We start from the raw sequence: 13084 nt of genomic DNA, 5'->3' as shown, positions 1-13084 counted from the left end.
ACCATAACTCTCTTTAGGGAAAAACATCCTGTAGTTTAATTGAAATGGCAAATGCAAAGTTAAAAAAAAATTAATTAAAAAAAAGCCCAACATCAGAAAGATCTAACAGTAGAATAAATAAATATACATACAGCAGTTTCCAAAATAGTCATATCTTAAAAACATACAGCAACTCTCAGAAAATGTCCTGGAAAGTGACATACAATATTAATAGTGACATTGTTTAAATATTTAGTATTTTAATTTAAGAACATGCACTTTCTCCTCTGTCTTTATTTCAGAAAAATGTGGAGTCATGCTGTAAGCATGGGGTCATCTCTACTATTAGATTCCTCTTTTTATTGTTCCTTTGGAGAAAAAAAAAGTATGATTTTTCCTATTCATTGTACTTTCTTAAATCACAGAACAGAGCTGAGTTCTGTGTCCCATGTGGAGCAGATCACCACATGCAATCCTGAGGGGAATCCTCTGCTGCCTTTGTGGGAGAATGGAAAGCTGAGCTGGATGTGTTCATTCCAACTCAGCCTTTTAAAAAACTACCTCACATTCAGATTGGGCAACAAACAAACAGAATGTCTGCACTGAGGCTTTGTCTGCTCTTGATCTTCTCTCCCTCTTGAAATTCCTATGAGTTCAGTGGGATGCTTGCTCCCAAGGGTTTTCCTTGACATTCAGATGATGGGAACTGCTAAGGAGCAGGTGAGTCCTCCCTCTCCTGCAGCTCTGCTGAGTCTCTGACAGATGCACGACAGGCACAGCCCTGTGCTGCCACCAGCACAGGAAGGACTTGTTGTTTCACTAAACTCCTGAGATCTAAGCCCTGAGTCATTCTTCACATGTTAACAAGGAAGGTCTTGAAGTTTGCATCTTTTAGATGATGGCTCTTCCATCTTTAGTGCTTCTGGGTTACTGGAATCAGACCTGTCCTTCTCCAAGACAACAGTGATGCCAGACAGGAGGTACCCTCCACCTCCACTCATGGTCAGCTTGGGATGGCTGCGATCTGGTAACACCTTTAAAGCAAACAAAACAACACAGCACACCCAGAACACACCCCACAGCCAGCACCTGTAAAAATCCACTCTGTGGGTGCTCATCATGTTGAGTCATTTCAGCTTACAGGATAGGATGTCATTTTTTTCCCAGCCACAACAAACAGCCCTTTGGGAAGTGTATTTATCTTTAAAGCAGCTGCAGAGGAGAATCCAATTATAGAAATCCATATTAATACAGCTGCTGTCTCACTGGTTACTTCTTCATGGCATTGCCAGCAGAAAGATATATATATAGATATATATATAATAAATATCTATATAAATAAATCTAAATTTATATTATAAAGCCACAGTTTGAGACTCATGACATGCCATGCTGTGCTCAGAAGTGAGGTACTCTGCAAGAAAGCACAGCTGCTGCACAAAGCAGCCTGAAGGGATTCTGTGATTTCCAGTTCTGTCCTGTCACCTTTCTGCAGGCACAGCACACCTCTGTGTAGGGACTGTCCCTCCAGCTGTGCCCCCTCCTTGCCCTGACTGCCCCTGCAGGCCCCAGAGGCTTTACCTGTGTCCAGGACACTGCAGTGCTGCTCTCACTGTTGCACCTGCACACAGGACCCCTGGCCAGGCCCACCTTGTGTGGACATCTAGGAATTATTAACCCTGTCACTCTGCTACAAATATTTCAGCAAATGTTTAATGAAATGCAAGCAAGTAAAGCCTTTCCAGTGACAGTGAAGCATTAAAGCTCTTTAGAACAGCCCCTACTCCAGGGCAGAGCAAATGCCTGAGCTCAGACATGGTTTCTGCCAGTCCAACCTCCCCCCTATTTTCAGGGAAGGTTTTGCTCCCCAGAATTCCCTGGCTCTGGCAGCCCCCTGCTGCCATCCTTACCTGGTAGTTCCTCAGCCAGGTTTCAGACAGTTTCAGGTTGATGACTCCACCTCTTTCTCTCAGCTTGGTGTAACATTCCAATAATGGCTTAGGAAAACCAAAGAGGAGGTTACACAGCAGAATGGCACCAAGCTTGAACTGTAACAGCTGAAGTAAGGTCCTGATTTACCTCTTTGTATTGGCAGTAGACAACAAAAGGCCTCGAAGGAGCAACAAATTCCAACAAAGAAAGTAACAAGGGTGTGGGATGAAACTTGCTGGCTACAATTAAGCTGCAAAAAAAGTTTCATGCACGTTAGTTTTCTGCTTCTGGAACCTGCTCACCTGGTGACATTTCCTCCTACTTAGCACAGCAATCAATTACAGCTTGGAAGTGTCTCATCAGCATGTTTTCATTGCTCTGACAAGTCCCCAAATGTAAAAACAAATCATTACTTCCTACTGGTGTAATTAAAAGGCTGAAGCATTGCTCCCCAAAGTGCAGAATATTAAAAGCGTTGCAGGAGCACTCACTTCAGCTGTGTCAGGCTCCACAATAATTCTCACAGTCTAAGAAATTTCATGTTGCTTGCTCTGCTCCAAGACCATTTTGCAAATACAATTTAAGTTTTATGATTGCCAAATGTTGCTTAGAATGTAACCTCAGTCATGACTCTTTAGACTGAGTAGTCCTCATTAAAAAGAATATTTAAATAGAGAACAAATCCTTAAAAGGTATGACTAAAAACCTTTTAAAAAGAAATTATGTCCTTGCTAACTTAAAGCCTTCATATTTTGTTCTTCATCCTCATTTTATCATCACACAATAACTTGGATCTACAGATAGTTGAGATTCTCCACCACCATCTCCAGTTTTAATCCAAAAAAGTCACTGCTGAACTACACTGCAAGAAATGGTTGATAATTAGTTAATTAGCCATTAAGTTGTGCTTGTGCAGAAAGAAGGGGCCAATTAAACTCCTTCACAGTGTACAGAGGCTACTGAGATGCCCCATCAATTCACATTTTTTCTCCAGGGGAATGTGCAGCACTGGAGCAGAGTTAAACCTGCCTGGCAGAAGGGAGATAAAAATTGATGTTCAATTTTGTAAATACAGCAGAGATAAGGAGGTGAGATAATTCTTTTTCAATTGTTCCCACTTTGGTTGTTTGCCAGCCATGGCCTTGCAGACCATTTATTTCCAATGCAAACCTCAAAGGAATTGTGCTGCATCATGACCCAAGCAGGCACAAAGGAAAGGCTCACCCTGTGCCTGGGAATGCTGCACTGGCCCTGCCAGGGGCTCTGCCAGACTCCAGGGAGGGAAGTGAGGGCTGACACGGGAAAAGCAAGTGCTGCTCTCATATGGCAGCACAGGTTGCTGCCTGCAGGGAGCCTGGCCAGGCACCAGGGATGCACTGGGTGAGGGGGACAGGAAGGGGCAGAGGGAGGGACATGGTCTAACTCCAAACACTGCGTGTGCCTATGAACAAATTTCTGCTTCCACAGTGTCAGGAAAATGCCATAGTCTATCTCTAGAGTCTTCTTTAAAAGAATACCAAATACCCAATGAACATCTTCCTTTTTCCCCCTCAGTGGCCTAACATGAGACCTCAACTCTCACCAAAGGAATTGAACCAACAGATGCAGGACAAACAATGTTTTACCACACCACAGCACAGAAGGTAGAAATTTAACTGGAATGGTATTTTCTAAATTCAGTAATAAATACAGTTCAATTCAGGTACCTAAAGCTGGTACCCACCTTTGCCTCATGAACAGCTTTTCTTTACTCTGCCAGTAAGTGCCACCTTTCTCCCCACCTCCAGTGTTAAGCACCTTTTTCCCTATCCTTTCCCTGTTTCTCCCCTGCAAAAAATCCCCAAACCCTTATTTTCCCTGTCTGTTTCTAGTCCTTAACTTGAAGAATTTCCTTATTCCATGCCAAGTTTTCTGTGGTGCCTGATCTCAAGGAGCAGTGCCTATAAAAGGCAGATGGCTGAAGGAAGGGGATCAGCCCTCTGGGACAGTGCTCTCAGGCACCATAAATTCTGTTTACCCCCATCCTGCTGGAGCCTTCCTAAAGCCAGGAATCACTCATCCCTTCAGGAATGTCATTTGTTACAGCTTTCTTGCATTACAGAGGACAAAAGGAGGATAAAAGTGATTGAAAACAAATAGACAAATACTTAACAGCCTCCTTGAACTGAGTCAACAACTGAATGTGCTGTTTTACAGGGAAGGAAATGACAAGTGAAGTCAAACATCAATTTTGCCTTTGCCAGGTCAGGCACAGACATTAATTACAGAGATGGTGCAGCAAACAGCAGCAACCAGAGGCAGACACTGCCACTGTTCAGCAGCTCCATGGTCACAGGCACTGCCACAGACCTGCAGAGCTTTTTACAAACCTCCTTCAGCTCTTCAGTGCTTCAGAGAACACAGAATTACCTGGTTCTGCACGTTTATAAATTCTACCACTTAAATGTGCTACATAAGGTATATCAAGGAGCATGAGTTAAAACATTTCATAGTAGTAAAACCCGAAAATTATACACAAGCATTTGAAAATAACCAGTAAATGTGCAGTAAAATTGATTCAAGCAGAACAGCTTCATTTCCAGTGAACCAATATCCTCTGGAGGAAAACAAATTAATATGTTATTAAATTAACTGAATTAATGTTACCTGGTTACCTTGAATCACTCCAGCATTTGCTAAGAGCACAGTGACAAAGTCACACCCACCAAATGCTCTTACACTATTTTGGAGCTCAATTTCTAGGAATACATTGATTGTGTTTGTTTTTAATTTATGATATTAAATCTTTGTGCTAAATTGTTCCTCAGGAGTAACTGATCCTGGGTAAAACAGGTAAAATAAAGCTTGGATTTTTTTTCCCTTGTAAAAAGGAAATTAGTTTCTAAAGACATCTAATTTAAAAAAAAAAAACCCAGAACAACAAATTTAGTTTCACTTCAATGAAATGAAAACCTCAGGTTCTACTTTGCTAATTAGCATCCTGTTATTTTTTGGGAGTCATTTTGAATGAGATTCTACCTCGGTTCTGGCTTTCTTTGGATAGATTTTTTGCATTTTTAATATTTGCTCATATTTAGTTGACTTTTAGATCATTCCAAACCATTTAAATGAAAGAAAAAAATCTCAACCAGTGCCTTTTGTGCCCCCAGTTCTCTGCTCCATCCCATGGCCCCCATGGTCTGGGATGTTTCAGAGCACTAAACTGGGAACACCATTCCCAAAGTGTGACAGCTCTAAGCAGACTCACCCATCAGCATTCTTCTCTCTCAGCAAAGCTGCAGCTTCTTGCAGCTTTTTCCTTCTCTCCCACTGTTTCATTTGCTTTTCCCGAACCTTTGAACAACAAAACAAACAGTTGGCACTTTAACTGGTAATTATCTATCAAATCATTATTGCCTGGCTGCATTTTCAGTTTTTGAATCTTAATCTAATACAAAAGACAATTTCCAGAGTTCCACTTAAACACCTGACTAAGCTGCATTTCAGCAGGGCTGGTTCAGACAGCAGAATTTTATGTCCACAGATGTTGTGAAACGTGAATAGCCACAAGAAATATTCTTACATTTTCTTTATTTTCTTTTTCTTTGTTCTCTTTAAACTCTACATCTTCAGCACTAATGTCCATTGTGTCTTGCTCCTCTGTTGGATTGATGTCCATTGGTGCTTCAGGGGCAGGCTCCTCCTCTGCTTCCTGCAGGGAACTCTGCTTCTCCTCACTCAGGCCATTGCTTTCCTCTTCCACCAGGGCGTTCTCCTCAGGCTCTGCAGGCAGAGTCTCTGTACTGAATGTCCCAGACAGGAGACTCTGCACTTTGCTGAGAGGAAATTCATGAAGATTATCAAAAAAAGGTTTGGGAAATCCAAAACAACTGGTGGCAGCTCTAACAGGTCCCCCTCCTGGGTACATCTGAATGATGGATCCATAGCCTGTGGGAGGGAAAGAATCAAAACACATTGGAAAGCCAGAATTCCTAAAAATCTAAAATTCTTTCTAAAATGCTTAAATGAAGGGTCCATTTTAAAAAAAGGAAGTAAGCTGCCTGCTTGTAATCCAACCATCAAATTTAACAAGCTGTGGAAACATGCCTCAAGGTAGGAAACCTTTATTGAAAGGACAACAGTTACTGAAACACAGAAGGACAAGGTAACTCATGGAATATTTGTGTATTAAACATGTACTTAGCATTAGCTCAGAAGCTAACATTAGCTTCTTTCTTCTAATATATGAGCTGTTAGCTCATAGAAGCAGTGACAAATTGCTAGAAAAAACTAATTTAATAAATAATTAAAAGGCAAAATTGTAAAGTTTGTTACTTATTTATGGAGTTGCTTGGATAAAACCCAAAAGTTAAATTAAAGAGCCTTATTTGGCAAAGAATTTCTTCAATATCCAGGCCCTAAAGCAAGAGCTGTGAGATGTTGAACACACTCAATAGTTAACTGAAATTGTATCTTATTTACTTCAGGAAGTAATCCTATGGCCAAAAAGCCAATCTGCAGTATCAATGCCTGTGTGCTTCCCACAGCACATCTGTGTGCACATCATTTCCTGCCTTTCCAGGTTTCTGGAATTTAATTATCACCTCTACCTGGTGTCTTAGAGTAATGAAACTGATAACTGAGTTCCAAAGACAAATCAGGAGCCAAACTTCTCCTAGAATAAGCTGAAGGAAGTGTCACATACTTTCAGAACACACACTAAATCTGGTGCAGTGAACAAGAGGAACTGCAACATTTCCAGTGCTGTCAGAATTCCAGTGGCACTATTCCTGTTTTCTGCCATTCACTTTCCTGGACTTCCAGGTGTCTGGGAAGAATCTCCATACAAGCTCTTCACAGCTTTTTCTGATCTGAATGTCAAAATGCTAAGAGAGGAACTAAATGTTTTTTTAAGCACTGAAAAAAATCCAACTGATGCAAAAACTTTCCCCAGTGGAAAAACAATTTTTTCCTTGAATCCTGGAGGTGGCAAGAGCAGATTTGAAAAGCTGAGGGAGCATTTTGGAGTGCTGCTGTCAGCAGTGTCCCACAGGTGTGTGTTTCCTCCCTCCCAGGATAGCTCACCCCCCATTCTCTCCATCACAGCCCCCAGCACCAGGCCTGCACACGTTTCCATGACAATCATCTTGTTGCCAGCATGGATGTTTCCCAGAGTCAGCATCTGAGCCAGGGTGTCGTATCTCAGGTGGCTGCAAGACAAGAGGCATTGCACAAACATCAGTTTGCTTACAGACACTGCCCACTAGCCCAGGAACCTGCCAAAAACAGTTGGATTGCAGGTAGATTTGGGAAAAGCATCAGTGACCTTCAGAGTCACCACACAGAAAATTATAATTGCACATCTGATACTGAAGAACTAGAACTGGAGCCAACAAGAAATCAGCCAGGAAAAGCAAAAGCAGGATGTGGAGCAGGGTGCCCATGGCAAAGTGGGCATCTTGTGCTGTGCCAGTCAGAGAAAGTGGTTTTTCAACCTTTGTTTGTTTTTTCTCTGGCATGTCAGCTTTGTAAAGAACAAGTGGTATGGATGCATCTCCTGCTCCAATAAGGAATCCCCTGTGGTTTTCCCCTGTTTTGCAGGAGCCAGCATCAGCTGTAACCCAGGATCAAAACCCAGCACGTGCACTGAAGAGACTCAGTGAAAGCTACAGAAATTACAACTAATCTTCAATAGTAAAAAGCAGCCAAGGGCAGAGATGTTGGAAGGAGAAGGAAGAAGGTTTGAGAAGCCTTAAATCACATGTAGTTGAAGATTTTAAATCCCAGCATCTTAGATCTACTAGTCCTTCATTTAAAAATGTATCAGCCCACTGTTACTGTCTGTAACAATGTATCTCTTAGGAGAGGTGGGTGAAAACCAAACAGAGCCAGATCCCTGGAGTCATGGCCCCATCTGACTCTGACCCCAGGGTCACCCACAGGCTGGTAAACTCCGGAGATTTGAGGATTCTGAATCCCTGACAGGTGAAAGACCACAATTCCTGCCTGTGGTAAGTGGCTGTTATCTTGTTACTGAGCCAGAACCAAAGCAGGTAAGAGGTACCTTAGAAAATCAAAGAGCTTCTGTGTGTGTGGGCATTAGCAAGGTGGTGTTGTCAGGGAAATGGTGAATTCTGCTGCTGCCATATTAATTAACTGTCAGTATCACATTATCTTTCATTAAATCATAATCTTCACATTCAAGAGAAAGAGAAGAAAGGTGAGTATTGTAAACTTTGGTACAGTGCACGTATTTCAAAAGTATTAAACTATCTTTCTGTTGTCATTTGAAAAAAGAAACCAAATGCAAACTCACTTAATTTTTCCAGGCTCCCTTGCATAGTACATGGTTGAAAGGATGCGAGTGGATGGTTTCACAATTGTAATAACTGCCTCATATCTGTAAAAAACATAGTCATGGTCTTACTTTAATCTCAGCAATTTAGGGAATTACCAAGTATTTTTCACATTTTAAAATTCACTTACTTTTTTTTCTTCTTCTTTATGTATTTATCTTGAGCAAATTCTGTTTTGTCTCTGAATGTTGTACTGTTCTCTATTAACTGTTGAACTATTTCCTTGGAAGAGACAATTCATGTTTGTTAGAGCTAGCATTTATTTCTCATTCATTTCATAGACAGTATTTTTTGAAACAAGCACTGAAAATATTTCCTTCCAGTAGAGGCATGTATAGCATGAACTTCTCCTGACACTGATGCAAAGTCACTCTCTGTTAACCAACAGGACCAGTGAGGCATTACACTGACTATGTGCAGGAATTTAATCACACAGTTTTGCATAAAAATCATAGAAATGAAAATGTTTATCCTGGAATATTCAGTAATATTTCATTTAATCTAACTCCCTCTTTGGGTCTCTCTGATTCCAGCATCTCTGAGGGTACCTTTTTTCCCTGTTCCATGCAGTTAATCACCAGACATCTCCCTCACTCCAATAATTTTTTCAGTCTCACAAATTTTGCCACCCTGCTGTACCAACTCCCTGACAGTGTCTAAGTCCTTAGCATTTATTACTTCCTGCAATATTCCTCCTGATTTTTTCCCTTTTCTAGCTCCCAGGTCTTCCCAGAATTCCAGTTTTGGTTTCTTGGTCTCCCTGTTTTAATCTCCCCCCTTTGCCAACCCAACTCTCCCTCATGCTTTCAGATTGCAGCTGGAGGGATCACTGGGATCTCCAGCAGAACCAAACCAATCCCACAGAACTCTCCTTGCCAGCACACAAGAACAAAAATGCTGATGTTTTGGCTTTTGTGATCCAAGCAGTTTAACTGCTAAAATTATGGGTTCTATTAAACATGGAGGGGGCAAATGAAAAAAAGAAGTATTTTCAATTTGGACACTGCAGCTCCCCTTGTGCTTTAAAAACCTGCTCAAATAACAGAGTGGTGCAAGAATTCCTCACTTCCTATTGTGCTTTTCAGGCCATTATTCCTTCAAACACTTAATGTGTGTGATTAATGATTTGAAACAAGATCTCTTTCTTTTTTGCTTTATTCTAAGAAAAAAATAAATTCAGTGTCTGGGTTGTTTTGTAGGGTTCTTTTTATGATGCAGTAAAATTTACAGTGAGGAAACAGGGAAGTGTCCTGCATCACCAAGACACACCATTCACAAACAGGAATTCAGATTTTAACAGACACACAGGGAGGAAGGATATCTATTGCTGCTAAAGTAACTCAAAATGAATATTAGTTACAGTCCAGAAAGCAGAGTTAATAAAAGCACAGGAAACACAGGAAAGGTGCTGAGGACACAGAGGAAAGTCAGAGGGATCTTCTGCCATGGACAGTGAAAACAAAAACCATCAAAGCTGTCAGCCTGATTGGCACATTCTTCTCCAAGAGATCACACAACCATGGAAACACAGGAACCATTCCAAACGCCTTGGACCCGGCAGGAAAAAGCAGAAAACTGCTCCAAAGAGCAAGATGCAACCAGGAGCTGAACTTGAGCTAAGCATGAGCAATTTCCTGCTTTTCTTAGAAAGGGTAAAGCAAAGAGCAGAGAGGATTGTGCCTGACAGCATGTGCAGAACACAAGGCTGCAATGCCTTAGGAACAATTTTAAATGGCTTTATGAAAGGTGCAGGCTTAAATCCCAACCCCTTTTCTAACAGAACAGAACTGATCTCTTGGGAATACTCTGAGTTTTCCAGGTGCAGATAAGCAACCAGCATCAGCCCTGTGTGGCAGGCACACTGCTGGTACATTTGTTACCCAGTGTCATTTGATAAAACTTCACTGCTTGGCCATAATCTTTTCCTACACCTTTGACAGTTTAATTATTGCACAGTTTTAATATCTCTGTAATACAGAAACAGTACTTTGAACCTTATACACAAGCAAAACTAAATGGTGATTATGTGAGCTGTACTTTTTTATCTGTTATGAATTCTGATGCCACAAAAATTTATTCTTTACTCTCCTCTGACAAAGTTGCCAACCTTACATAAAGTTTTCTCTGAAAACAGCTTTAGCATTTTTGTAAAACAAAAAAAAAAAGACTTGACCAGATGAACCAAGAAAAAGCACGAAATCTATGCACAGATAAAAAGAATATCCTTTTTCAGAAACTACAATATAACCATCAAGGTAGCACAGAAATGACACCAAAACCTTATTTTTTACCTGTCCTTTAATACCCTTGTCCTTCAAAGCCTTTATGTCATCATGAGTCAGTTTTTGAGACTTCCCATCGTCAACTATGTTACGATTATCTGTCCCTGCTTCCTTTGTTTCTGAAGGAAAAGGATATAGATTTGTAAAATCTACCTCCAAACAAGTGGGAGAAACACATGATTTTAGTGTCACAGAAAGCAGATTTCTCGTGGTTAAACACACATTTTTCATGGCCTAGCAAAGGACAGCCCAATCAAGGAAATGTAATATGTGAGGTAAAACTGAATGTAAATAAAATCACCCAGACTGAGGCTCAAATCTTCTCCCACATTAAAAAGATTATTTGTTCCAGGACTAGTGAAACCACTGACAAGACAAAACCATGCACTTCTATGACAGAAAGAATATAAGTAGCATGTAGTTAACAAATGATTAATAGAAAGCTTTCCCAATTTCTTTGGTATCATCAAAGAAACAAATGAATTTGAGATATTTTTCCAACTGCCAATCCTCTGGGATACCTGTGCTTGTCTCTTCCACCTCTTGCTTTGGCTGGAGGTTTCCACCACTGGTTACTTCAAATGTAGTTCCATAGATGTGTCCAATGGCATTATCCAGGTAGAACCACTGCTTCTCAAAAATGATTTTTCTGAAATAACAGAACAGTGAGTAATACTTAAAGCATTATTTTTATTGTATCTGCAACTCTCTATACTTGAGCCTAAACTATAGCTTTATATATGACATTTCCATCTGTATCCCCAAAGAAAAGCAGGACAAGCACAAAGAGTGAAATAAACCACAAAACCCACATTGAACTGAAACTGGTCAGGAAAAGAACAAAGAACTTAAACAAACCATATAGGAAGAACTTTTTTTTTTTTCCAGTTCAAAAGAATTTTCAAATGACAGATAAAATCAAGCTATAACACCTATCAGCATAATTGTTTAAAGTAAAAAATATATTAAATCCAAGCTGGGTCATGGAGGCTAGTAGCAAAAAGATGAGCATGGTCCTGTATCTTGCAAAGCTCCTCTGAAACAACATTTGCCAAAAGGCTATGAAGAAAACAAGCAGCAATCCTTGAAATGTTTCATTAAAAGAAATTTAATTCACCATCCCTTTCATTTTGATTGCACCAAGGCAGGTGTGCATTTTATCTTCCTTCACTAAAAACAGGATCCACAAAGCCTTTAACTTTCAGGCTGACCAACAAATGCTGCCTTGCTATCCCTGGAAATGCCAGTCTTGGCAAATGAAACAGAGCTATGCCACGCTCACATTCAAGTCAAAACTTGCCAATATGAGCTGTAATTATGCAAATTATACTCAGCACTAATACTGAACAAGATCATTTTCAAACCAGTGCCGTTCAAGCATAGCACCTTGCAATCTCCATCCTACTGCATAACCTGGCCACATTACCCAACACTGACTTACTGTCCTACAGAAGTGCCAGGGGAGAGTGCAGGCTGTGCCCGGCGGTTTCAGCCCTCCCAGACGGGCTGCAGGTGCTCTCCTGTTGTTATCTTGTTGTATTTCATATCTCTAGAGTCCCATACTGTTACAATCATATTTCTAAAGCCCATACCTTCTAGCTGGTTTTCTACCATGCCGCTTTTCTCTGCTGTGCAGCTCCTCATGGTTTCACAGGGGCTCCTCCAGGGCTCTCAGCCCACCCCCTTTTATCCCAGCTACCTTCATGAGCCACAGCTGCTGCCCAACTTAGGACTTCGCAGCTGCAGCTCGTTTAGAATAACTGGGACCCACTTACCCAATACATAGATTTTACAGGGACTCTCACTACACTCTCCTACTGTGCCAACTGGCCCGGGAGAACGAAACGGGAGCGCTTTGCTGGCACTAAAGCAGCAGCAGCCAGAGCGGAGCGCCGGCATCCCTCGCACAGCACACCGACGAACGCGCTCGGGGCAATTACCGATCCCCAATAGCACCTCACAGACACCGGCAATTACCGATCCCCAATAGCACCTCACAGACACCGGCAATTACCGATCCCCAACAGCACCTCACAGACACCGCGGGCCGCGGCGGGCGCCCTGCTCGGCTCCGCTCCCACCGGCACCGCCAAACCTCCGCATGTGGCCAGCACATCTTCCGGGTTTAAGGGTTTTTTTGCCACAGGGACCGAGACAACATTAAAACCTTTCCCGCCGCCTGTCACACGACTCTCGTGGGGCCGCAATTCCTGCCTGGCGCTGCGGGACCGGGACAGGGATAGGACCAGCACCGGGACCCCCTTCCCTCCGGCGGGGCCCGCCACAGCCGCACCGAGAGCGGCGGGGGTGGAAGGCGCAAACCGCGGCCGAGGCACCGGGAGGCACGGAGCGGCACCGGGAGCTGCGGGCGCAGCGCTCACCTGCGGCGCAGCACCGACACCGCCTTGAAGACCTCGTCCCGCTTGAGCACGGCGCAGTCGCCCTCACGGATGCGCGCGCTCGGGCCGCCCTCCATGGCCGCCGCCGCCGCTCGCGCCGGGCCCCCGCGCACGCGCCGGACCCGCGCGGGAGGGGCCGTGGCGGGCGCGCCTGCGC

The 13084-nt window shown here is 42.6% G+C and overlaps 1 protein-coding gene across 3 annotated transcripts; it reads right to left on the bottom strand.

Moving 5' to 3' along the window:
* Positions 1 to 312: 312 nt before the first annotated feature.
* Positions 313 to 13030, bottom strand: TRMT6 (tRNA methyltransferase 6 non-catalytic subunit). 3 transcript variants are annotated; one of them, XM_064709271.1, is made up of 11 exons: positions 12910 to 13030; positions 11050 to 11177; positions 10538 to 10647; positions 8377 to 8468; positions 8207 to 8290; positions 6976 to 7100; positions 5474 to 5838; positions 5159 to 5244; positions 2059 to 2161; positions 1890 to 1976; positions 313 to 1013 (listed from the first exon to the last, which is right to left on the bottom strand). In XM_064709271.1, exons 1-11 carry the CDS (start codon positions 13002 to 13004, stop codon positions 840 to 842), a joined length of 1449 nt encoding a protein of 482 aa, XP_064565341.1. In that variant the 5' UTR covers positions 13005 to 13030; the 3' UTR covers positions 313 to 839. The 3 variants fall into 3 exon arrangements, with proteins under 3 accessions (XP_064565341.1, XP_064565342.1, XP_064565343.1); XM_064709272.1 differs by lacking the exon at positions 12910 to 13030 and adding an exon at positions 12121 to 12201; XM_064709273.1 differs by lacking the exons at positions 10538 to 10647; positions 12910 to 13030 and adding an exon at positions 12121 to 12201.
* Between the last annotated feature and the right edge of the window lie 54 nt (positions 13031 to 13084).

Source organism: Zonotrichia leucophrys, chromosome 3 (genome assembly GCF_028769735.1).
Source record: "Zonotrichia leucophrys gambelii isolate GWCS_2022_RI chromosome 3, RI_Zleu_2.0, whole genome shotgun sequence".
Classification (NCBI taxonomy): domain Eukaryota; kingdom Metazoa; phylum Chordata; class Aves; order Passeriformes; family Passerellidae; genus Zonotrichia; species Zonotrichia leucophrys.
This window is presented reverse-complemented; position numbering and strand designations above follow the sequence as displayed.

Bases quoted from the DNA above. Each gene is read 5' to 3' on its own strand.
- TRMT6 (XM_064709271.1), bottom strand. From the start codon at position 13,004: ATGGAGGGCGGCCCGAGCGCGCGCATCCGTGAGGGCGACTGCGCCGTG. The intron at 10,648-11,049 runs GTATCCCAGAGG...CTTTTCCTTCAG, and splicing joins GGTGGAAGAGACAAGCACAG to AAACAAAGGAAGCAGGGACA. The intron at 5,245-5,473 runs GTAAGAATATTT...TGTTGTTCAAAG, and splicing joins AAAAAGAAAATAAAGAAAAT to GTTCGGGAAAAGCAAATGAA.